General features: G+C 38.4%; 2 protein-coding genes across 2 annotated transcripts in view; both read right to left on the bottom strand.

Moving 5' to 3' along the window:
• LOC308094999 (NACHT, LRR and PYD domains-containing protein 12-like) overlaps positions 1 to 25,379 on the bottom strand; it is a 518,863-nt gene that overhangs the window by 296,846 nt on the left and 196,638 nt on the right. The window contains exons 14-15 of the mRNA XM_080441848.1: positions 24,760 to 24,930; positions 22,834 to 23,001 (exon numbers count right to left, since the gene is read on the bottom strand). Coding sequence (XP_080297974.1) covers positions 22,834 to 23,001; positions 24,760 to 24,930 — 339 coding nt within the window. The remainder of the gene's footprint in view (positions 1 to 22,833; positions 23,002 to 24,759; positions 24,931 to 25,379) is intronic.
• On the bottom strand, positions 6,997 to 7,729 carry LOC308094785 (stonustoxin subunit beta-like; the record flags this gene model as incomplete). The annotated part of the gene is made up of 1 exon (XM_080441611.1): positions 6,997 to 7,729. A coding segment is annotated over one exon (573 nt), but the record flags the coding sequence as incomplete, so codon positions are not given.

The following is a 25,379-nucleotide window of genomic DNA, read 5'->3' as shown; positions in this document are numbered from 1 at the left end:
TTTATGGTGCAAAATGGGGCGTGGAGCAATGTAAATGAACCTCTCGGGACTTTCACGCCCAGCTGGCTGTCATTATAATATAGAGCTGGTCGTACTATACGCACGTCTCTGTGATATACGAACCCCTTTGGGAATTGCACGTCCGTTTGTGAGTACCAAAAATACGACCTCCTTTACGAACTTTATTTACCCCATATTTACGACCCTCGTTATGAATCCGGGCCATTGATCCCACGCTACTAAATCCTAACAGTTTTATGAAAGAACCTGTTTCTATATCATCGGTGCTCAAAACATTTTCATGTCAAGGACCCCCAAAATGATATGTATTTGGCCTTGGACCTCCTTCTCAACGTATTAAGTTCCAGGGACCCCAAGAAACACAGATCGGAGTTAAAAATGATCGCTTGCAAAAAAAGGGTTTGTACAAATTTCCAAGATTTTTCAAAAATAGCAGATCTACAAGTTCATAGCGCGTCACTTCGTGCCGCGCTATGAGCTTGTAGATCTGCTATTTTTGAATAGCCAAAGTAACACAGATGCTTACCCGGCTTTAATGTGTTGAGGAGTCTGGGCCACGTTCACTGACTAGTTCTCTGTGGACTGACATTCTGGGAAGATTGTAAAAGACAAATAATGCAAAACAAGAGGCTGAAATACTGTTCTATCTCAGCTCTCATAGACAGTCTGTCTATCTGGAGAAGACAATGTTTCATATCCTTCACTATTACATGTTTTTATCAACATGAACTTATTATTTATGCATAAACATGAATTAACATTATTCCATACTTCTGCTCTGACAACAGTTAATACTGTATTGACTTACTAGAAAGACACTTTACAAGACCCTACTGGAGAGAATTAACTCATTTATCAACACCAACAATAAACATTTATCAACACAAAAGGTAGACTAACATATTAACCCTTTAAGACCGGGAACGCATCTGTGTGTCATTTTAAGATTTCTTTGGTTATTCAAAAATAGCAGATCTACAAGCTCATAGCGCGGCACCGAGTGCCGCGCTATGAGCTTGTAGATCTGCTATTTTTGAAAAATCGTGAAAATGTGTGTAAATCTTTGAATATATATATTTTAAAGCGAACATTTTTAACTAATTTTTTGATGGGGGTCCACGGCCAAATACATATAATTCTTGAGAACCACTGATATTATAGAAACAAAAGTTTTGTTTTAAAACTGTTAGGATTTAGAAGACATTTGTAGAATCCCCCAGAAGTAAAGATTTAAGTTACAAATATTACCTTTAAAAATATATATTCAAAGACCCACCATTTTCCCCAAAAATAGCAGATCTACAAGCTCATAGCGTGGCACTCGGTGCCGCGCTATGAGCTTGTAGATCTGCTATTTTTGAATAGCCCAAAGAAATGTAAAAAAAATGACACAGATGCGTTCCTGGTCCTGATGGATTAAACACACAACAGGAGCTTTAAACACTAAAGGCAGAAACACAAATACTGTAAAAGTGAAACAAACCAAAACACAGGTGTGTGTGTGTGTGTGTGTGTGTGTGTGTGTGTGTGTGTGTGTGTGTGTGTGAGAGCAGCAGTAATGGCTGCCATCAATCTGACTGCTTAGACCTTTAGATTCAACTACACACAATAAAGTAAAACACAATCACCACATTTCTGGTAAAAAACCCTCAAGACAAGCTTTGTTTTACATCACAGAGCTTATTTTGAACATGTTTTATGTTCTAATACTTTATTTACCTGAACAAACAGGGACAAACTGATGTTGTTCTTTCTCTCTTCCTTGAGGAATGACGTCACCTGACCACCTGGAACTACCTGTGTCTCTCACAGGTGGAGTCGCCCCCTTGTGGTGAAACGTGGGATAGGTCTTTTCCTACTGCTCATTCAAAGACACAATAAGGCTCTTAAACATACAAGAAACATACATGATAAAACACACATGTGGGGCTGCCTCAGTGTTTAGGGGAGCCTTAACACTGAGGCTGCCTCAAATTTGTGTAGATCTAATGTTTTGTAGATCTAATGTATGGAATTCTAGGGTTCAAGTGGTTAATGTAAAATAAACTAAATCCTATCACACAAAGATTTGGTGGACCCCCTGTAGTAGCTCTGAGGACCCCCTGTTGAAGACCCCTGATGTAGACAGTGTCCTAACATACATTTAACAATGAAACAAAATGCATATAAAGATATGCAGTTAAAATGTTTTTGTATAATTGTTGTGCTATTGCTCGTTTAGATGTTTGAATGTTCATGAAAGACAATGGACTGGACCTGATGGGGAAAGCTTCAGAGTAAAGAGCTGGGTGGGATTTGAACCCTCGAACCTCTGGATCATGTAGACAGAGCTTCAACACACTGTGCTGCCTGCTGCCTTGCTTCATCACAGTCTTCATTCTGCTTTGATTAACAACAAACAATGATACAATAAAAAGAAGGAAAAAAAACTTACAACAGCATATTAGTCTATGGTTTGTTGTGTTGCTTGTCTAGATGTTTGAAGGTTCAGAAACCACAATGTCTCTGGCTTTTATGTCATTATCCATTTGTCTTTTGATGAAGCTTAACATAAAATGTAACACAGTGGCAGATCTACAAGCTTTTCTCGCTATTTTATTAAATGTGTTTTTAATAATAAAAAAGGAATGGTTTTGGACACAATATTTTGTATATATATTAGTGAATGAAATGTATAATTTATTAAATAAAATAGGCAACATCAAATACATATTAAAAAATTTGAGTGAGCGACACTTTATTAGCAAAAAAGTATGTTATTGATATCCTGATAGGACAGTGATAAAAAGCCACAAGGAACCTTAGTTTTGGAGATTCCTCTAGATAATAATAAGAATAACTTTTAACAGAGTATTTCACTACACAATACAATACAATACACTGCAGTATTGATACTTTTACTTGAGTAAAAACTGTGAGTACTTCTTCCATCACTGTATTAAAGCACATAACTGCTGTGTATTTTAATGCAGTTCAAACGTGCAGATCCCCATAATGTCCAGCAGATGGCAGTGCAAAACCACATATTTTAAATAGATGAATGATTGATTGATTCTTTCACAGTCGATACAAAACAAAGACATGACACAATCACAACCACTTTATCCATGTATTTGCTGGCCATCAAAAATAGCAGATTTACAAGCTCGCAGAAAATGTTTGAAGAAATATCGAAAATGTGGACCCCCAGAAGCAAATATTTGAGTTAAAAATGTTCGCTTTAAAAATATATATATATTCAAAGATATGCACACATTTTAGATTTTTCAAAAATAGCAGATCTACAAGCTCGGTGCCGCGCTATGAGCTTGTATATCTGCTATTTTATTAATAACCAAAGCTAAGTGGTTAAAATGATTGTGACACTATGTTAACTAATTTCGCTGGGGACCCCCCAACATGTTGTGTTGCCTGACAGAGCTATAAGTGTATTCTGAACCCATTAAGACCGGGAACATATCTGTGTCATTTTAACATTTATTTGGGCTATTAAAAAACAGCATAATCTACAAGCTCATAGCGCGGCACCGGGTGCCGCACTATGAGCTTGTAGATCTGCTGTTTTCCAAATCCTTACAGTTTGTTGCTCGGTGGTGATCCAACTTTTCCATGTCAAGGACCCCCAAAATCATATGTATTTGGCCTTGGACCTTGCAAATAAAAGGTGTGAGAACCACTAGTACTAGTGGACTCATAATGTGTCATATAGTGTCGTAGTAAATCAGTGTCATACATATTCTGAAGAAAACCTGGAGACTGACGTTCAGTAATTGGTTCTTATGATCAAAATAAGAACAATAATGTTATGTAAAACAGAGAATCTAAGTCTTTACCACGGACACATTGATGAGCCCTGCTGCATGGCCATGGGCAGAAAGATGAAGAAACTGGACGTATGATTCTCATTGTAAAAACATAAATATGATACAGTATGTAATGATAGGATATAATATGATACAGAATGTAATGATGGATATATTATGATACTGTATATAATAATAGAATATAATATGATAAATGTCTCATTCTTGGTCTAGTGTGATGAATGCACTGAAGTGGAACGAGAGCTGGATGAACACGTTTATGAATAAACATTTTATCTTTGAATGAGTGTGAGCAGAAAAATGATGGAGATGGCGTTGTTTGGAACTTGTTCAGATCACCAACATATTGGAAGGGGTATAAAGCAGAATCTTGCCTTTATATCTTTATTAGCAAGAAGAAGGATATTATTGGAGTGGAAATCACCACTGGCCCCTAAAGCATCTGTATGGCTTAAAGACCTCACAATGTACCTACATTTGGAGAAAATTTAATTTAATCTGAGAGGATCACCGGGAAAATTCGATCAGGTGTGGGGCCCTATGATTAAATATATAACTAAATTAAAGACGTTACAGGACAGATAAAGCAAACACCACCATCGACACGTTGACAAGCTCTAGGTTAATACATGCTAAAGGAAGAAAATAACGGATTCCTACTTTCCTTTTTTGTATACACTCCATATGTACCATGGGGAGGGTTAGCGAGGGAAATCATAATACTTATGAATTGATTATTATGTATTTTCTATTTTTTATTTTGAGTTATGTAAGTGTATGTTACATGTCTGAATGTTGCATGTTGTATATGGGATTGGAGTGGGGGGTAGTAAGGGCACAAAAGAAAATAAGTACTTTTGACATCCTATAGCAACTGTATTCCCATGTACTTGTCAAAAGCAATAAATACACATTTAAGAGTGTGAGCAGAAAAATTAAACAATAACATATCACATGTGTTCTGATTATTGTGCACAGTGTATCGTGTTAATGAGGAATCTAAACAGCACAGAGTAAGGATTTCTAATTAATTTAGAGATCTGTTATTTATGAGTGATTCTGTAGGCCTATCCATCAGTGTGACAGTTTACAGTTGGTAGTAAGCTTTGTATCTATAGTGAGCTGTATTGATTGATTGAATATTTTATCAGGCAGAAATGTAAAACAGCACAAGTACAGTTAATAACACTTTGTCTAAAAGGTCCGTCCAAAAAAGTCCTTGCGGTCTTGTTTCCATTGAGGTCGTGACATGACAACACTATGAATATTAATACACAGGAACAACGACATGTCAAGAATACATTTATTAAACTATTATTACTTCTACACATGATCATACAATAACATGTGAAGAATGAGAATAATATCACATTCATATTCAATTAAAACACAATAATGGAATGAGTGAGGAAACAATGATGTAATAATGAATCAATGAATAAACAATGATTGATTTGAGTTCATAAACACATTTAGTAGATGTTTGAATCCAGAGTGATTGACAAAGTCCAAGATGAGAGTCAAACTATGAGTCAAATCTGCTGTCAAAATGAACACTGCTCACATCACTCGGGTGGCTCAGTGGTAAAGTCCCTGCCCACCACCACGGAGGTTGTGGGTTACAATCCACCGTGGTGCATCCGGCTTTGTCCAACGTCTATGTGAACACAACTGACCCGTGTTCAGGGGAGGGAAGCCGGGCGGGAGGAGGAGGATATATGTCACTGTATGTACTCCTATGGGCTGGGGGGGGGCACTGGTCAGTGGGGAGTGTTGGGCGGGAGGAGTGGGACGAAGGCCCTACGTCCTGCCGGTGGGGGCTCCTCACTGGCAGGTGAGCCAATAGGAGACAACACAGAGATGTGTGTGGGGAGGAATTCATTGGCATGACGACTAAACTGGGGAGAAACTTTGAAACATGATTGGCTACTAAGTTAAAAACATGTAATAAAACACTGAACACTGCTCACAATGTGTCGCTTTGTGACGTAGATCTTAGATATTAGAGGGGGGGGGGACCAATTACAGAACCCTGGGGGACTCCAGTCAATAAAGTATAAGGGGTTAACTGGTTAAGTATAAAGGTTTATATACAATAAACAATATTGTTACTGTGAGAATTACATGATCAAATATACAGTTTTCCTCAGTCTATTCTTGTGTAAAAATATCAAAGAATCAAATATACATAAAATATGAGTTTGTATCATAAGAGACACAATATGACACTGATATTTACATCATCATCATCATCATCATCATCATCATCATCAGTGTTGATGGACAGTATTTATGATACATATTTATAAATGTATGGAGTGGAGGTTTGTTCACTTCTATCTAATCTAATCTAAGATCTAAAGCTCCCTGTGGTGATGACTCATTTATACCATAGAGTTTGACATTAATATGGATTTGACCAGGGACCCCCATTTGAACATATTTGTGCCAGGGACCCCCATTTGACCATATTTGTGCCAGGGACCCCCATTTGAACTTATTTATGCCAGGGACCCCCATTTGAACGTATTTGTGCCAGGAGCCCCCATTTCAACATAATTTGTGCGACGGACCCCCATTTGAACACATTTGTGCCAGGGACCCCCATACAAGATTTCGGTTATAATTTTCTAAAATATATTATATTAAAAAAATATCGTATTTTTTTTAAAGTAGCAGATCTACAAGCTCACAACCCGTCGCGATGTGACACGTTGTGAGCTTGTAGATCTGCTACTTACAAATGGCCAATATATACAGAGGTTAACGTGGTTAAACTGATTTTTGAGACGACTGGTTCTCAAATTGGGGTCCAGGGGCCCCCGGGGGTCCTTGAGGGCGTTCCAGGGGGTCCTAAGCTAAATGATTAAATATACAGCATTAAAATCAGTGTAACCACTTTAACCATCAAATACTTTGCTATTGGAAAATAGACGATCTACAAGTTGTGAGCTTGTAGATCTGCTATTTTAGGATTTTATCATTTGTAACATTTTATACGACAAATATGTTGTCTTAAGGAGGTCCGGGGTCAAAGGTCAAATACATTGGGGGTCGTTGACATGACAACGTTAGAGAAACACTGAATCTACAGGAGCTTTAATGTGACTGTCACTGTGCTGCTTATTACATCATCATGTTGATGTCACTGTTATGTCATGATGAGTCACTCATGCCCAAATATGGAGCCCATGACGTCAGACTCAGCTAGTCTCAAAGTATCCTGGCAACAGTGGTAACCATGACAACCTGCACTCACTCAAACATGTTGAGTAACCATGGTGACCTGATGTCATCCTCACATAGAGACTCTATCTCTGCTCACACAGACACACTGAGGAGGAGGAGGAGGAGGTGTACCAGTCTAACCAGAACCCAGCATAGAGAGGTTCAGAGAATGTGTTCTGGAAGGTGTACAGGTGTGCCAGTGAGTCAGAGGACCCTTTATAAAAGGACAGAGTCCCAGCAGGCCAGTCCAGATACACTGATACTCTCTTGGAGCCAGACGGACTGACAGGGAGGACAGTCTGCTTATTATTGTGTCTGACAGTGTAACTGTTACCATGGAGACCACCACCACCACCACCACAGAACAGACTCCAGGACTTGTCATTGTTTCCAAGCCCACAGTCATCACCACCTCCTTTCCTGCTGATCCCTCTGTAAGTCACTGCTATAGAAACCTCTCCACTCCACTCTACCTCCCAGTAACAGCGTCCAGTCAGACCCTCTGTACACAGAACCTGAGGCCATACATCAAACCTGTCAGGATGTTCAGGATATGATTGATCCTGTCCCCTCAGTGTCACCTTTCTGTTGTTCTCAGACAGAGAGAGGATTCTGTGTGCTGTGTTTGTGTCCAGTGTGAGAGTATGGTAATCTGATGAGAAAAAACAACACAGTAAACATTACATACATCATTCACTGACACACACACACACACACACACACACACACACACACACACACACACACACACACACACACACACACACACACACACACACACACACACACACACACACACACACACACACGATCAGAAGATCGTCTCTGTCGGGTGGAAACCTTGTATGTCCAAAACATTTATTTTATTAATATCATTTTAAAACCATTTTAAAATAGCCAATGGTCAAAAGATCTACAAGCTCACAACGTGTCAGAGATACAAGGTTTCTGCCCGACGACAACACAGTAAAATGTGAGTCAGAATGTCTTAAAGCCTCCAGGTGAGAAGTGACTTTCTGTGAGAAAATGTTTACATTAAGTTTATGTGAAATGACATCAATGTGGAAAAGTACTCACATGTTTTACTTAAGTAAAAGTATCAATACTGCAATGTATAAATACTCAAGTAAAAGTCCGGAATTCAAAATGTACTTGTGTAAAAGTACAAAAGTATTGGTATTAAAATGTACTTAAAGTACCAGAAGTAGAAAGTACTCATTATGCAAAATGTCCCATTTCACAAGTTTTCAAATGTATAAATTGTATAAAAATCTTTTGAAAATAGCAGATCTACAAGCTCACAATGTGTCGCATCGCAACGCATTGTGAGCTTATAGATCTTCTATTTTCAAATGGCCAAAATGAATAAAGGGCTGAAGTGAACTTATGTTTTGTAAGAATAATCTAAATGCTCCAAGTAACTAGTAACTAAAGTTTTCAAATAATTGTAGTGGAGTAAAAGTACAATATTTGCCTCTGAACTGTAGTGGAGTAGAAGTAAAAGTACAGAAAATTGGAAATACTCCAGTAAAGTAAAAATACCTCAAAATGTTACTTAAAAATACCTCAAAATGTTACTTAAGTAAAGCACTTGAGTAAATGTACTTAGTTACTTTACACCTCTGAAAATACACACATCCTGTTACATCAAAGGTTCCTAAAATGTTAAGGCTGCGACCCCATTTGAACTGGGGACCCCCCAAAATAAACATATTCTAACTGGGGACCCCTCAAAATAATCATTTGAACTGGGGACCCCCAGAATAATCATACTTGAACTGGGGACCCCCCAAAATAATCATTTGAACTGGGGACCCCCAGAATAATCATACTTGAACTGGGGACCACCAGAATAATCATACTTGAACTGGGGACCCCCCAAAATAATCATTTCAACTGGGGAGGGACCCCCCAAAATAATCATATTTGAACTGGGGACCCCCCACCCTGACAAGCACTTGTCAGGGTGGGGGAAGTTGTAGGAGTTGAGGAGTCATTTAGTTTGACTCGGTTCCACATATAAATATTGTGAAAATATCCGATCTACAAGCTCACAACGCCTCAGCGTTGTGAGCTTGTAGATCGGCTATTTATAGCCAGGTCATTTATAGTCGATTGGCTATGTATAGCCGATCTACCACTTATAGATCGGCTAGCTTGTAGATCTATTTTGTAGATCGGCTATTTTCACAATGTTTGCCTCTTTCTTACGTAATATTTGACAATTTGGCCATTTGGTGTTAAAAAGGTCTTAAAAGTCCTTAAATTGTAACATTATAAATGTGCAGATACCCTGTATACACGTGTGGGTCATTCCAGAATTGGAGGACATTTGGGCTTTCAAATTTTTGAAAAATTAACCTTCTATTTGACAAATTTCTGTTATATATTAATCAATAATAGGTAATAAACTATCAAAAGCTTGATTGGCTCAGCTCAGGCATCAAAGATATTTTTTTTATTACATGTTTTATTTGTTGTTTGCTATACCTGGCGCAACCCTGTTACCAACACTCAGGAACCTGAAAAAAGTGCATTAATGTATTTTTAAGATATAATTCCTTTACCATTAGGTTAAAGAAGTAACATTCTCTCTGAATAAACATTTGATTTCAGATATGAATTTATTTCAATTAGTTTAAGCAACTTTTGAAATCTATCTTGCACAACTTTTCAATTGTGGCATGTTTCACTTTACTAATTTAAGTATTAATTTTCAAATATTTGCTCTAACCCATTATGCATATAATTACTTAAACTCTTTAAAGGACAATAGGTCAAACCCTTATGCATTGAGAAAGACATTTATGTTAATATTTGATTAAAATGATAATATAATTGAAATTACAGTAACAGGGTTGAATAGCTACATTACTTCTGATTATAGATTATTTTCAATGTGACAAATAAATGCTCAAGACCACATAATTAGTCTTTTAATAACTTTTAATAACAGAAAATGAAATATTATTTGAATAACTTTTAATATGTTTCACATGAGGATGGTTGGTAGGTAGTGTGGAACTGGAAAATGGACAAGGAGGCAGCAGAGCTGTTCCAGAAAATCTGGGTTTTATTTTGCAAACAGGAGCTCACACAAGACACGTCTCACCAACATCAACCCCATCTGATTACTAGTTTTCAAACACATTTTATACCTGATCACCAGCTAACTTGACCAATCAGGGAAGACTCTACTAAGGAGTTCCACTTAGACACAGGTGGCATTGATCACACCTCAATTAGACCTAACCTGTCAAGCCTATTAAGTTAGAGGACATAACCATTTACCATAACCATGTGTACAATGCAGACAATAACACATACTGTGTTAATGTTAATAAATTAACAAAGTATTTCCTTCTGTGAAATTAATAATACAACCAGAACATCAATATAACCAGGAAATCACATGTCAACTTAAGGGGGATGAACTCTTAAATGGTTATGTCCAGGAATTTAAGTCTGTAGACAAAGAATAGTGAAAGTGAATAGTGAAAACATGAGCAAGAGGAATCTGAACCTTCCCCTTGCAAACATTACACAATCAATGACCTCATACCTGAATATGAATGTGATTACATGTTTGGAATTTTGGTACTCCATGATATTTTTCACCCCTTCTGCCTTTGGCTCACACATAACCTTGAAAAAGAATAACGTTTTTCTTACCACAAAAATGCTTAATAGTGAACTGGTATGGTTGGAGGGCTATAGACACCAATGGAGGATGCAGGCATTCTGATGTTGCATCGAGCTAGTGCATCCGCCTTAGGGCTCAGTGGTCAGTCAGCAGCTTGAACTCCCTCCCCAGCAAGAAGTAGCATAGTAGTAGTAGTAGTAGTAGAATGATGACCTCTCCAATCTCGTCCTTGGTACGACTGCCTGGACGCATCCATCACTTGTAAAGCCCCTTCAGTCAGATCTCTCTGACAGTCTCCTCTGCTGGAACAATGGTGCTGCAGAACCTCTATCTATAAGTCTCTTCAGTAGCATTGTATTTGTTTGGTACTGCTGTTTTGATAGCTTCGTATGACTCTGACTGTTGTTGTTCATCCATGCCAGCATATGCTTCAAGGGCCCGTCTGGTCAATAAAGTGACAACCGGGGCAACCCATTTTCCCTGCCTCCACCCCATGCACTCAAACCGCACAGAGAAGCTCTCAGCTTCCTCACCTTCTCTGATGTCTGGGATTCTCGGTTCTGAAACATGAGAGGCTGGAGTTCGGTTAGGTGGATTATCAGGTCTCTGATCCAGTGGCCTGGGCTGTCGTGATGTCTCTGTGTCCATTGCACCAGAAGCTGTTTGGACTTGGTTACGGCCAGAACAAGATTTATTCAGTCCGTTTAGAACGACACATAAAGTTCCTCATCTCTTCCATGAGCTAGTAACAGGTGGTGCCATTGGAGTACTCACTGTAGCCTCTTTTGGTCGCACCACTGGTCCTTAATCACTTGGTTTGGCGGCTACCAGAGAACAGTCAGATGGATCGGGAACAGAGATGACAACCCCTTTAACTGGAGGCCCCAACTCCATGCTCCCCTCACGCCAAACACTTTCTTGACTCCCCAGTTCAACTGGGTTCAGCCTGGTAGCTCAGCCTCTTCCACGACCACCTGGCATCATGGTCTACTTCACAGTTGTCAAATTCATAAAGGCATACCATCCCACCACTGCCACCAAACAACTATAACTCATTTTGACTACATGGTTAAAATAAAATGAAGCAATATAGTCTGTAAAATTCAATAATGTTTAAAATACGTAGATTAACCTAAATTATAGTTTAGATTATGTAATGTTTTTAATTTAACCATAAATAATAGTGTTTTAATTCTATTAATGCAACCCTGTTAATGTTGCACAACCCTGTTACTCTAATGACAGTAACAGGGCTGCAAGTAACAGGATTGCAAATCTATGCTAATGTTAGCTTTTTCTCAGGAATAGAAGCTAGCTGTTTAGATATCTGTTAGGATTTACCAAGAGGACAAACTCACATAAGTAAATAAGTACAGATTTTTTTGTCAAGTATTTATCTTATTCTGGAAATATGCATAACAGGGTTGCGTGAGGTAGGTTGAGACATTCAAGCAAGGCTGACAATGTTATACAAATATGAATAATAGAAGAGAGGAGATACCTTTGCTCTACCCATGCTGTTAGGAAAGTGTTTGATGATGTCACTTCTAGTGTGTCATGTGACTCACACTTTTCTTCTTCTTTTACCATGCTAAAAAGGTTAAGGTAACAGGGTTGCATGCAAGTTGTGGGACACAGGTTCCTTGCATAATAATACTTATTTAAAATATTATGTTAATTAAAAAATATGTTTGCACATCTACAAGAGACATGTATGAACAAAATAATGCAAAAGAAAGTAGATTTAGATGTCATTTTAACAGTTTTATCTGAGATTCAATTTGGTCACCAAGGGGGTGGGACAAGAGAAAACTAGCATTTTAGGGGTACTACAGACTTATTTGGTATTTTTTTTAAATATGTTCAAACATTTTTTTCTACATGTTGATTTAGATTTGGTCTCAGGACAAGTCAAAGTTACACGGCAACTGCATTATTTAGTATTTTGTAAATGGATTATTTGACATTTCTTGGGTGGGACGTAAAATGTCCTCCAATTCTGGAATGACCCTTATACTGTATGTTGGTTTGTTTACTGTTGAAAACAATGTTACACATTAAGATAATCATCTGGGGACCCCCCACAATAATTCGGGGACCCCCCTGGGTCCCAGTTTGGAAACCACTGTGTTACATAGAAAACATTCAGCATCTACAAGTTAGCAACACCTCACACCATGGTGTGAAGCGTTGCTAACTTGTAGATCGGCTATTTTAGTTATTTTTGAAATATGGAGGAATTACAAGCTGATATACAAGCTCACAACGTTTCACGATGCGAGGCGTTGTGAGCTTGTAGATCTACTATTTATTATGTATATACATTTTTTAATGTTTTTATGCACTACAGTTTTTACATCTACAAGCCGATCTACAAGCTCACAACATGTCACAATGAAACATGTGAGCTTAGATCCGCTGTTTTTGAAATAGCCAATCTACAAGCTCACAGGCTGTCATGATGCAAGGCATTGTGAGCTTGTAGATTGTCTTATCTTACCACGACCCAATCTGCAAGCTCATAGGCTATTTTTACCTAATTTTCAAATATAGCCGATCTAAAAGCTCACAACGCATCATGATGTGATGCATGGTGAGCTTGTAGATCGGCTATTTTCATCTATTTCAATTATTGATAATCTAGAATCCAATCTGCAAGCTCACAACCTGTCACAATGTGACGAGTTGTGAGCTTGTAGATCCACTGTTTAAAACAGCAAAAGTCCATATAAAAGTTCATCACACGTTAAACAACATATTGTGAGTTTATGTTTGAAATACAGCTGATATACAAGCTCACAACCTGTCACAATGTAATTCATGAGTTTGTAGATCTACTTTTGAGTTTTAAACAAAACCAAACTACAAGCTCACAACGTGTCGCAATGTGATCCTAGTGAGCTTGTAGATCATCTACCTTAAAAAGAAAAAAAAATCAGCTGATCTACAAGCTCACAACACATCACACTGATGTGCTTTGTGAGCTTGTAGATCAGCTATCTTTGTTATGTTTGATATATTGAGGTCTGAGGAAGATCCAGCAGGCTTTAAACATCACATTCATGATGGTAATAAACCATTTAACTTATGGATCATAATTATTCCAGTGCAGAGTTCTGCTCTGCATCTGGCTTTTTAAATTACTTTGGATGAGCGTGATCTTCTACTTGTTGATGTTTGAAATAACTCACTACCTGTCACATTGCAACATGGTGTGAGCTTGTAGATCGGCTGTTTTTGAAATATAGCCAAAACTCATAGCGCATCATAATGCGAGGCTTTGCAAGCTTGTAGATCTGCTATTTGTTGTAATATAGCCGATGTAAAGGCTCACAACGCAACATGATGTGAGCTTGTATATCGGCTCACAACCTGTCACAATGAGACAAGTTGTGATCAGCAATTTGTATTTATTTGTAATAGTCTATCTAAAAGCTCACCACACGTCATGATCAGGGTTTATTTCTTTTTTGGCCGTTAATTATAAAGATCACAGGCCACCGTGGCCGATTGGAAAAATGCTGTTATTAGACTATTTTATGTCTTTCTGTCTGCAATGGATAAAGTGGTGAAAGTTGGTGACACACATACATTGCAGGCAAGTAATGAACCTTCCTTGTACCATCATTCATGATGACATAATTAACATTAACAAAACCAAACAAAAGCTGTAGGTTTTGCATATTAAGGTTGAATGAGATGTAGGGCCCAAAACATATATTAATGTGTTTATACTGTGTGACGTATTCACGCAAGCTGTTCATAACGCTCACTTTATTCAGTTATTTTTTGGAAAGCGACACCTCTGCATGATAGAGTAGATAGATATTACTAGCCCACTTCATTCTTTGGCCGGTAAAATATAATCCTGTCGGTCAAGGTGGCCGGCCCAAAAAGTGCCTTGCAGAAACCCTGGTCATGATGCAATGTATTGTGAGTTCGTAGATTGGCTCTTTTTATGTTTGAAATACAGCTGATCTACAAGCTTACAACCTGTCTCAATGTGACTTGTTGTGAATTGTTAGATAGGCACATTTTGTTTCAAATATTGCAGATCTACAAGCACACAATGTGTCACAATGCGAGGCGTTGTGAGGAGTTGTGAGGCATTGGGTTTCATTCACTAAGCTCAGGTCCTCACATATGTTGTACTTATGTGCATATAAGTGACTTCCCACGTTCAGTATTCATTCATCTTTTATCGACCGTGAATTTGGGCGGACACTCAAACTCACGTCTGCTCAGGAACAGACTTATATGCCTCAAACCATTCGTAAATGTTATTAGAATGCCAAACCTCAAATAATGTTGTATGTGCCCAAAATGTGTCAACACATTAAAAAAACATATGTCAAAGATCTATTGCTTGGATGCATATGGTAGACATGATGCAAATTCAACAGGTCCTTTTGGATGTTTTCCATTCCTGCAAATGTGGCCACAGTTTCACATATTGGACATTCATGCCAACAACATATGTTGCGCTATTAATTTATAATATTGACCACATCACATCATGTTATGTCTTATCATCTGATGAGGATACAGTATGGATGAAATCTGTGTCCATAATATCCATTCACCATTCTGACGTAGGACAGGATATGTTGTTAATCCAAAGGACAGGTTTATCCTCAGTAATCAATAAAGCGTGATCTGGTCCATAATCTCGGATCTCGGTGTTCCTGGATTCCAGCGTCAAAATGTTACCTCAGTCAAATGTGAGCATTATTTAATAGAAAAGGCTTCTATAATATCCTTTCCACGTTTTATTAACCTATTATTTGGTGGTGAGGTTAAACTTTATAACTTCTTATTCTAATTATGAGAGCATTACTTTATTAACGTTCAGCTGATCCATCGTGCGATCGAGGGACTCACTTCCAGACAGAACAGATGTACAAGTTGACAATGCGGTGTGACTTGACGCGTTGTAATTTGGCAGATCTGTATTTTTTTTCTTCACGTGGGTTATTTCTGGTTGCCTTTAAAGGGACACTTCACCCAAAAAAAAAATTGTTTCAATGGAAGACAATAAGACAATAAGACAATAATTTGATGACCAGCGGACCGGTAGGCAGCGGTTCCGGTAGGAGATGAACCGCTGCCGGTCATCAAATTATTGTTTTAGGAATGAGACAAAAAACCAAACAAATATCCATGAATTCAAGTCTCCATGGGGTGACTAATCCATTGAAACAACGTTTTTTTTGGGTGAAGTGTCCCTTTAATGGTGTTAAATGGGGTGTGGAACAATACAAAGGATCTACACAGGAGCACACTAGTGACTTTAGAACACAAATGAGATACACCTGTGATCCACACAAATCATGGCTCTGAACCCTCTTTCATGAATCACACGTCAGAATTGACTTTCCCAATATACATATGTTATTTATGACCAGGATATACACCTTATTTATGACCAGGATATACACCTTATTTATGACCGGGATATACACCTTATTTATGACCAGGATATACACCTTATTTATGACCAGGATATACACCTTATTTATGACCAGGATATACACCTTATTTATGACCAGGTCAGTGAATGAGGCCCATTGTTTCTGTCAACCTGAACCCACATGACCTTAATTTTCTGAAAAACTTTAATGTTTTATTCAAAATAAATAAAAAGATTCATGTTGCTATATACATAACAACATCTAAAATTACACAGATGCTTTCCCGGTTTTAAAGGTATAACAACGTATAGGCTTTCCAGGTCTTAATGGGTTAAGGACCGGGCCAAGAGCAGAGAAACCTCCTGAATTCCCTGGAAGCTCTACTGAAGAGTTTTCAGGACAGTATCTGGGGAGGGGCCAACCCACTATAAAACAGCAGTGGTGGAAAAAGTACTCACAATTTTTACTTAAAGGGATACTTCACTCTCCCGACGGGGACACATTTAAAAAAATTATTAAAAATAAATGAAAAAAGTTATGGAAAATTCATGGCCCCCTCACGCATTAGTAGGACACTCTAATGCGTGAGGGGGCCATGAATTTTCCATAACTTTTTTCATTTATTTTTAATATTTTTTTTAAATGTGTCCCCGGCCCGAAAGTGAAGTATCCCTTTAAGTAAAAGTATCAATACTGCAGTGTAGAAATACTCTGTTAGGGCGCGCTCCCACCAAGAGTTGGCTGGCCGCTGTTAAACGCAGGTTGTGCGCGGCCACAGTTTTTTGCAGCCAGCGGATTCTAAAAAACGGGAGTGTCGCGCCTGTCACTCACTTTCAGGACCCACTGCCTGCTGCCTTGAGCACCATGTTGCTTCCTGAGTCTTGAGACAGTCCGCCTTCCACTCACCCGATTGGACAGAGGGAGAAAATCGGCTCCTGCCTCCAGCACTTTTATGCTTAGTCGCGGAGAGCAGATAAACGCAAGGTCTGCGCGACTAGCGGAAAAATCTGCTCTTGCGTGAATCAACGCATTTGCATTGACAATGCATTGGCAGATTCTGCAAACAGCGGCCAGCCAACTCTTGGTGGGAGCGCGCCCTTACAAGTTAAAGTCCGGTAGTCAAAATTTACTTGAGTAAAAGTACAAAAGTATTGGCATTAAAATATACTTAAATTAACAAAAGTAAAAGTACTCAATATTATTTTCAAATGGCCAAAATGTATATAGGGCTGAAGTGGTTCATGAATGTGTTGTAATAATAATCTAAATCTGCTAAGTAACTAGTAACTAAAGCTGTCAAAATAATTGTAGTGGAGTAAAAGTACAATATTTGCCTCTGAGATGTAATGGAGTAGAAGTAAAAGTATTGAAATTGGGAACTACTTTGGTAAAGTAAAAAATCCTCAAAAGTGTACTTAAGGACAGTACTTGAGTAAATGTACTCAGTTATTTTACACCACTATAAAACAGTGTATACAATGTTAATGTGTGATATTGACACAGACAGACAGATACTCACATTTTCTAGGATTAAGCCAATCTTCTCCTCCATGTTTCACTCTGTAGGAAATAGAACAACAATACATCAATGTCTAACTGTCTAACACAACGTCTCCACTACCTGACACTACAGTGTTTCTCCTATCATTATCTTGGCCCTGCAGCCCATCCAAACATACTCACTGCTGCCCAGTTTGGATCTCATCACCTCCTCAGACTCCACCTTAACCCCTAGCACTCCCCTCTCCTTTATCCCTTCTTATTGCAAGTTTACTATGCAGATATATCTTGTTCTTAATGCAAGTTTACTATGCAGATATATCTTGTTCTTAATGCAAGTTTACTATGCAGATATATCTTGTTCTTAATGCAAGTTACTATGCAGATATATCTTGTTCTTAATGCAAGTTTACTATGCAGATATATCTTGTTCTTAATGCAAGTTTACTATGCAGATATATCTTGTTCTTAATGCAAGTTTACTATGCAGATATATCTTATTCTTAATGCAAGTTTACTATGCAGATATATCTTATTCTTAATGCAAGTATACTATGCAGATATATCTTGTTCTTAATGCAAGTTTACTATGCAGATATATCTTGGATAATGTCTCGTTATTTCTCAACCACAAATGTACAGAATATTATTTAGATATAATATTGTTTAGAATATACATATTAGTTCAAAAAGTGAAACTTTCATATATTCTTGATTCATTGCACATTCAGTGACATATTTAAAACCTTTTTTTGTTTTTTCTCACACCTTCCTCTTGACAATACAACCTAGACTCTCTGTGGGGTTCAGGTCAGGTCAGTTGTCTGGTCAGTACATCACAGTAATACCATGGTCAGTACACCAGTTACTAGTAGTGTTGACGCTGTGGGCAGGAGCCGAGTCCTGATAGAAAATGAAATCAGCATCTCCATAAAGCTTGTCAACATACTGAAGCACAAAGTCCTCTAACATCTCCTGATAGATGCTGTGTTGACTCTGGACTTGATAAAACACAGTGGACCAACACCAGATGACATGATGACACCCAACATCATCACTGACAGTGAAAACTTCACACTGGAGTCAACACAGCATCTACCAGGAGATTTTTGGCAGGACTTGGCATCTGCCCACTGTGTCAAAACTACTAGTAACTGGTGTACTGACCATGGTATTACTGTGCTTAACTGACCAGACAACTGACCTGACCTGAACCCGACAGATATTACTTGTTAGTTGGTTAAAGTATTAACTAAATATACATACATATTTGCATCTATTTATGACAAAGTGAATACACCGTTAAGAGACACATGAGGGGAACACTGTACATTCACTGTACTATCCAACATGGACACAGTCCAAGTCTACTCACATGCAGTTCTCCAGAACTGAATCATTCACCATGTTGAGGCTCAGGTCCAACTCTCTTAGGGAGGGATGAGAGTTTACAGCTGAGGCCAGAACTTCACAGCATCTCTCTGACAAGCAGCAGTGAGCCAGTCTGAATGAAGAATGAAATAACAGATACAAAAAAAGAAAATAATACATGAAACACATTATATATACATTATTCCTGGATTGAGAACCTGGACCTGGCCGTGATGGACTGTCAGGATTTTGGACTAGTGACCCAAGAGGTGGAAAGGAAAAGATAAAGTTCAGCTCACTTGTCCCACTATAGTTAATGCATTTGCAGATTTTAATACAAGGCTGTTACTACCATCAAACACTCATTGCAAGATAATTTGAAAATTTCTACAAATGAACAAGGCTATCCTAATGTTTCTCACAAATGTAATTTTAAATGTTTGAGGATGTTCCTGCTCTCTGTGTCTGTATTTGATCTTTTTTAAACTTTAGAGACCAAATAATAATCTATACGAATGAGAAGTTCATCAACCCCAAATGTTTTCTCCATCACAATGGTGAGTATTAGGAATTCAGATATACAGAGTTCAGAAAGATGTTTCATAGGAAGGAGAAAAATACCACATGCTCATAGGGAGGAAATGGAGATCACATTTGTACCTGCACAACTTTTTAAGGGTGATCATCTAGTGAAATCTCTATTACTGAAGTGGACGCTTGCACCCATTAATATCAATATAAATAATCAAAACTAGAAGATGATGATCTGACAAAATACATCCAACAACGATAGTGTAATTTTGTATCTCAGCAGGGTATGACATGGAGGTAGGCTTAGGTTCCCATGATATCAATCTTATTAATACATTCTCATCACAGCATTCATAATATATTCACATAATACAGTACCTAATAACACAGAATTGATCAAGATCGGGTAAATGTATCTTACCTTAGAATTTCCAGTGTAGAGTGCAGACTCTTCAGTCCAGCAGAGAGCAGTAATCCTGATTCCTGCAGGTCGTTTTCGCTGAGGTCCAATTCTCTCAAATGAGAAGGATTAGAGCTTAGAGCTGAAGCCACAACTTCAACCTCTGTCTTTCTGAGGTTACAGCCAACAAGTCTGTAAATACAGATTAAATAAGAGACTATCAAAAAAAATTACACCTTGTTCACTGTCATGGAAGTTAACCCTCTAGAACCTGAACTATGAAGGAAAGGTCAGAAAATTCCAAAATTTTGAAAAGGGACACTTTATTGGGTCTTAAAACATTTTTGATTTTGTTTTATTTTTTTTAACATTCCTTTGTATCATTTATTTGTTGTATCATATTTGATACAAGGGGTATTAAAAGGGGTATTTCAAGTCGGTTTTACTGCCTCCCCCTGGCCAGCCGGGGCGCCTGATGGAGGGGAAAGGAACTGGTTGGAATAACGTGTTCCTTCCACGCGCTACGTCCAACCAGGGAAACTCTCCCCTGTCAGGTGATAAGAAGGTCAGTTAGCTCTCATGCATTGAAGGAGGCATGAGCTCGGCCCTGGCCTCCCTAGGTTGGCAGAGGGAGTGTAGTGCCCAGGATTACATAGAGATTGGCACTGGGTGTAAAAAATAGGGTTACAAAATCGTGGGATAAAATTTTGGAAAAAAAAAAAAAAATCAAGTCGGTTTTAACATTACAAAAACATTTATTTTAGACATGTAGTATCAAATATGATACAAATCATAAAGGACTATAGACCTGTAGTATCAAATATGATACAAACACTTTTGACATCATGAAAACAAACTCAAATGCTAAATTTTGAGAGCTCATAAGTGCATTCAAGTTATCCAACACTTATTTCAAAATATTAGTAAAGATATACTAGGAAAACGTACCCGAACTGCTTAAAAAAATAATTGTTTGTTAGTAGTGCATCAACCTCTCCTGTTTAGTTGATGGCAGCCATTTTGGGTCAGACCACCTGAGGCTCTGTAACTACCTGCAGTGCAAATGGTATGGTCCAGGGGGAAGTGGGGATGTGTCAGATATGATACAACAGGTTCTTGGTCCAAGTATTCATTACACTGATTTATTAAAAAATCAGTGTAATGTGTGTATCATATATGATACGTTTGGTGACATACTAAGAGATCTCCTACTGTATCTAGTTATACAGACATAAACAGTTGAAAAGTATGATCAGAGAACAGGGAAGTAAACAACAGATGAAAAGTTAAGTTATACAGTGCAGGTCCACAAATAACGATTTTTAGCAGCCTCTGCTGGTCATTACCGTCACTGCAGGCCGTTTGTTTATTCCTCTGTTACCCAGAATTCCATTTGTTTTCACCGGAAGACGGAAACGTTTCAAAAAGCGTTCTTTTAATTGTTTTATACGATCTGTGGATCGTTTCTCTTAGCCAGTGGAGCTTTAGTTACCTTGAGCTGTATTTTCTTTTTCTGTAGTTTTTCGACCTTCAAATCATACAATCTCTTAAAATCAGCGTGAGTTTCCCTTTTGTTATTAGCGCAGTAGTTCCTGGCCAAACAGGAAACCAGTGCGGTAGTTCCTGGCCAAACAGGAAACCGGTGCATTTCCTTTTCCGTTTTCCGGCCGGATGACGTCATTTTCGCGGGAAAGGCTCACCGAGCCATCTTTTCAATATAAATTATAATAGAAAAGGCTTTCGGGGGTGAAATTCATGGAGTGGGTGTTGTGAAACTTTTGCCACTCACAAAAGATATACAATTTAACTTTAGTTTTGTTGAAACAGTTACCTAGTATTACTTTAATGTAATGTAAGTAATCTGAGTAATCAAGCTCAATGTTTAAAAAGCCATCCTCTTTACACCCCTTCACTAATGGTATGGTCCATTTCTCATATGGTATGGTCTGTTTTCATGGTAGAATAACTCATAAAGAGGACACATATGAATAGTTTGAGGACTTAAGTTCTCCTGTTGTTCTGTGTGTACTAAGGTTGGGGTCGTCTGTCGGCGATTGGATTAATGTCAAATTAATGTTGGTTACCTTCATGTTACATGTGTGCACTTCACCTACAGTATGCTGAGTATACTAATATAGTTTTGTCTTCCATTAAAGGAACATTTCACCCCAAAAATACTTTTTTCCCTATCAATTACACCTTGAATTCATGGAGATTTGAGTTGTTTAGTATTTGTGACATTCCTGAAGCTAAATCCAATATCCTACTACTTTAATTAAAATACCCACGCTGTGGTGTACGTCCCGGTTGGTCAGCACACGAGGTCTCCACTTGCCTTCAAACTTAACACAGACTATTGATCAGTGCTCTGGCTAATGCCTAGGCTTCTTTCCCCACCTTCAATGTACTTACATATTGTACAGTTAATATAAAACTACATTATTTTTATTCAGGCACATTTTAGCCACTTTTTTTTTGGCCGCGAGGTCCATCCTACTGTGCATGTGTGACATAGGCGCAGTGTCCCATAAAAAGGACAAGGACTGACAGATAGAGATCTCCATACAGTATATGGCCATATCAGTTGGTGTAAATAAAGAGCTCTCTCAGTGAGAGAGTGAGACAGGTGCATGTCAGCAGAAATACATGTTGTCTCATCTTGGTTTGTTCATTGACAGCGTTCAGTCACGTTACTATAGATACCAGACACTGCACACGTTACAGCCAAATGTATACTCTGTCGTACGACGGGGTCGTGCGGCGAAAATAGTAGATCTACAAGCTCACAATGTGTCGCGTCAGCAACGCATTGAGAGCTTGAGTATATATCTCTCAATTAAACATATATTAAATACAATAACCAAATATTATTTTGAAATAATAAATCAGGTAAATGTATCTTACCGTAGAATTTCCAGTCTACAGTGCAGACTCTTCAGTCCAGCAAAGAGCAGATCTGCTTTCTGCAGGTTGTTTTTGCTGAGGTCCAATTCTCTCAAATGAGAAGGATTAGAGCAGAGAGCTGAAGCCACAACTTCAACCTCTGTCTGTCTGAGGTTACAGCCAACAAGTCTGTAAATACAGATTAAATAAGAGACTATCAACAAAAATTATACCTAGTTCACTGTCATGGAAGTTAACTAAGAGATCTCCTACTGTATAACAGTTTAAGTATGATCAGAGAACAGGGAAGTAAACAACAGATGAAAAGTTACTGTAATGTAAGTAAATCTGAGTAACCAAGTTCACTGTTTAAAAAGCCATCCTCTGTACACCCCTTCACTAATGGTATGGTCCATTTCTCATATGGTATGGTCTGTTTTCATGGTAGAATAACTCATAAAGAGGACACATATGAATAGTTTGAGGACTTGAGTTCTCCTGTTGTTCTGTGTGTATTAAAGGTATCATGACATTCATTTTCACTTTTTTTATTTTCAATGTTTTATTTGGGGTTTTATGACCTCAATTACACCCAAAAAACCTGAACTTAAAACATTCAGTGGATTTTCTGTGGTCTGGGGTTTTCTGAATAATTAGGCTGAAAAGTAATCTGAGCTTGGCCCTTCGACAGTGAGGTCACTGTCAAATAATCCCGCCCACTCTCCTCCTCGCCCCTCCCCTCCCCTATCCTTTCCTTTGGGGGGGGCGGAGCAGAGGCGATGATTGACAGGCAAAATCCCTCACCAGCGACACCCGCAGGCAAAGATTTCTTTTTTCATTGCAGTTGAAAAGGCTTTAGAAATGTGAGAGAAAAACACCTGCCATAGATCACTGGAATGGAATTTTCACTTAAAACTTTTTGTACACTTTTGAAGGACCAGGACAAAGACTTTGAATGTGGTGTAAAAGTGAATGTCATTAAACCTTTAAGGTTGGGGTCGTCTGTCGGCGATTGGATGAGTCCAATTAATGTTGGTTACCTTCATGTTACATGTGTGCATTTCACCTACAGTATGCTGAGTATACTAATATAGTTTTGTCTTCCATTAAAGGAATATTTCAACCCAAAAAAACTATTTCCCTATCAACTAAACCTTGAATTAATGGAGATTTTAGTTTTTTAGTATTTGTGACATTCTTGAACCTAAATCCAATATTCTACTACTTTAATTAAATTGCCCACGCTGTGGTGTACGTCCCGGGTTGGTCAGCACACGAGGTCTCCACTTGCCTCCAAACTTGCCACAGACTATTGATTGGTGCTCTGGCTAATGCCTAGGCTTCTTTCCCCACCTTCAATGTACTTACATATTGTACAGTTAATATAAAACTACATTATTTCTATTCAGGCACATTTTAGCCACTTTTTTTTGGCCGCTAGGCCCACCCTACTGCACATGTGTGACATAGGCGCAGTGTCCCATAAAAAGGACAAGGACTGACAGATAGAGATCTCCATATATGGCCAGATCAGTTGGTGTAAATAAAGAGCTCTCTCAGTGAGAGAGTGAGACAGGTGCATGTCAGTGAGAGAGAGAGACAGGTGCATGGCAGTGAGAGAGAGAGACAGGTGCATGTCAGTGAGAGAGTGAGACAGGTGCATGGCAGTGAGAGAGTGAGACAGGTGCATGGCAGCAGAAATACATGTCGTCTCATCTTGGTTTGTTCATTGACTGCGTTCAGTCAAGTTACTATAGTAACCCGACACTGCACTCGTTACAGCCCAATGTATACTCTGTCGTACGGCGAAAATAGTAGATCTACAAGCTCACAATGCGTCGCGTCAGCAACGCATTGAGAGCTTGAGTATATATCTCAATTAAACATATATTAAATACAATAACCAAATATTATTTTGAAATAATAAATCGGGTAAATGTATCTTACCTTAGAATCTCCAGTCTACAGTGCAGACTCTTCAGTCCAGCTAAGAGCAGAGGTCCTAAGCGCTGCAGGTTGTTTTTGCTGAGGTCCAATTCTCTCAAATGAGAAGGATTAGAGCTGAGAGCTGAAGCCACAACTTCAACCTCTGTCTGTCTGAGGTTACAGCCAACAAGTCTGTAAATACAGATTAAATAAGAGACTATCAAAACAAATTACACCTAGTTCACTGCCATGGAAGTTAACTAAGAGATCTCCTACTGTATCTAGTTATACAGACATAAACAGTTTAAGTATGATCAGAGAACAGGGAAGCAAACAACAGATGAAAAGTTAATGTAATGTAAGTAAATCTGAGTAACCAAGCTCACTGTTGAAAAAGCCATCCTCTGTACACCCCTTCACTAATGGTATGGTCCATTTCTCATATGGTATGGTCTGTTTTCATGGTAGAATAACTCATAAAGAGGACACTTATGAATAGTTTGAGGACTTGAGTTCTCCTGTTGTTCTGTGTGTATTAAGGTTGGGGTCGTCTGTCGGCGATTGGATGAGTCCAATTAATGTTGGTTACCTTCATGTTACATGTGTGCACTTCACCTACAGTATGCTGAGTATACTAATAT

Source organism: Gymnoscopelus braueri, assembly GCF_963280865.1.
Source record: "Gymnoscopelus braueri genome assembly, chromosome: 11".
In the NCBI taxonomy this organism is placed as follows: domain Eukaryota; kingdom Metazoa; phylum Chordata; class Actinopteri; order Myctophiformes; family Myctophidae; genus Gymnoscopelus; species Gymnoscopelus braueri.
Note: the sequence above shows the minus strand (reverse complement) of the source record. Positions and strands in the feature narration are given on the sequence as shown.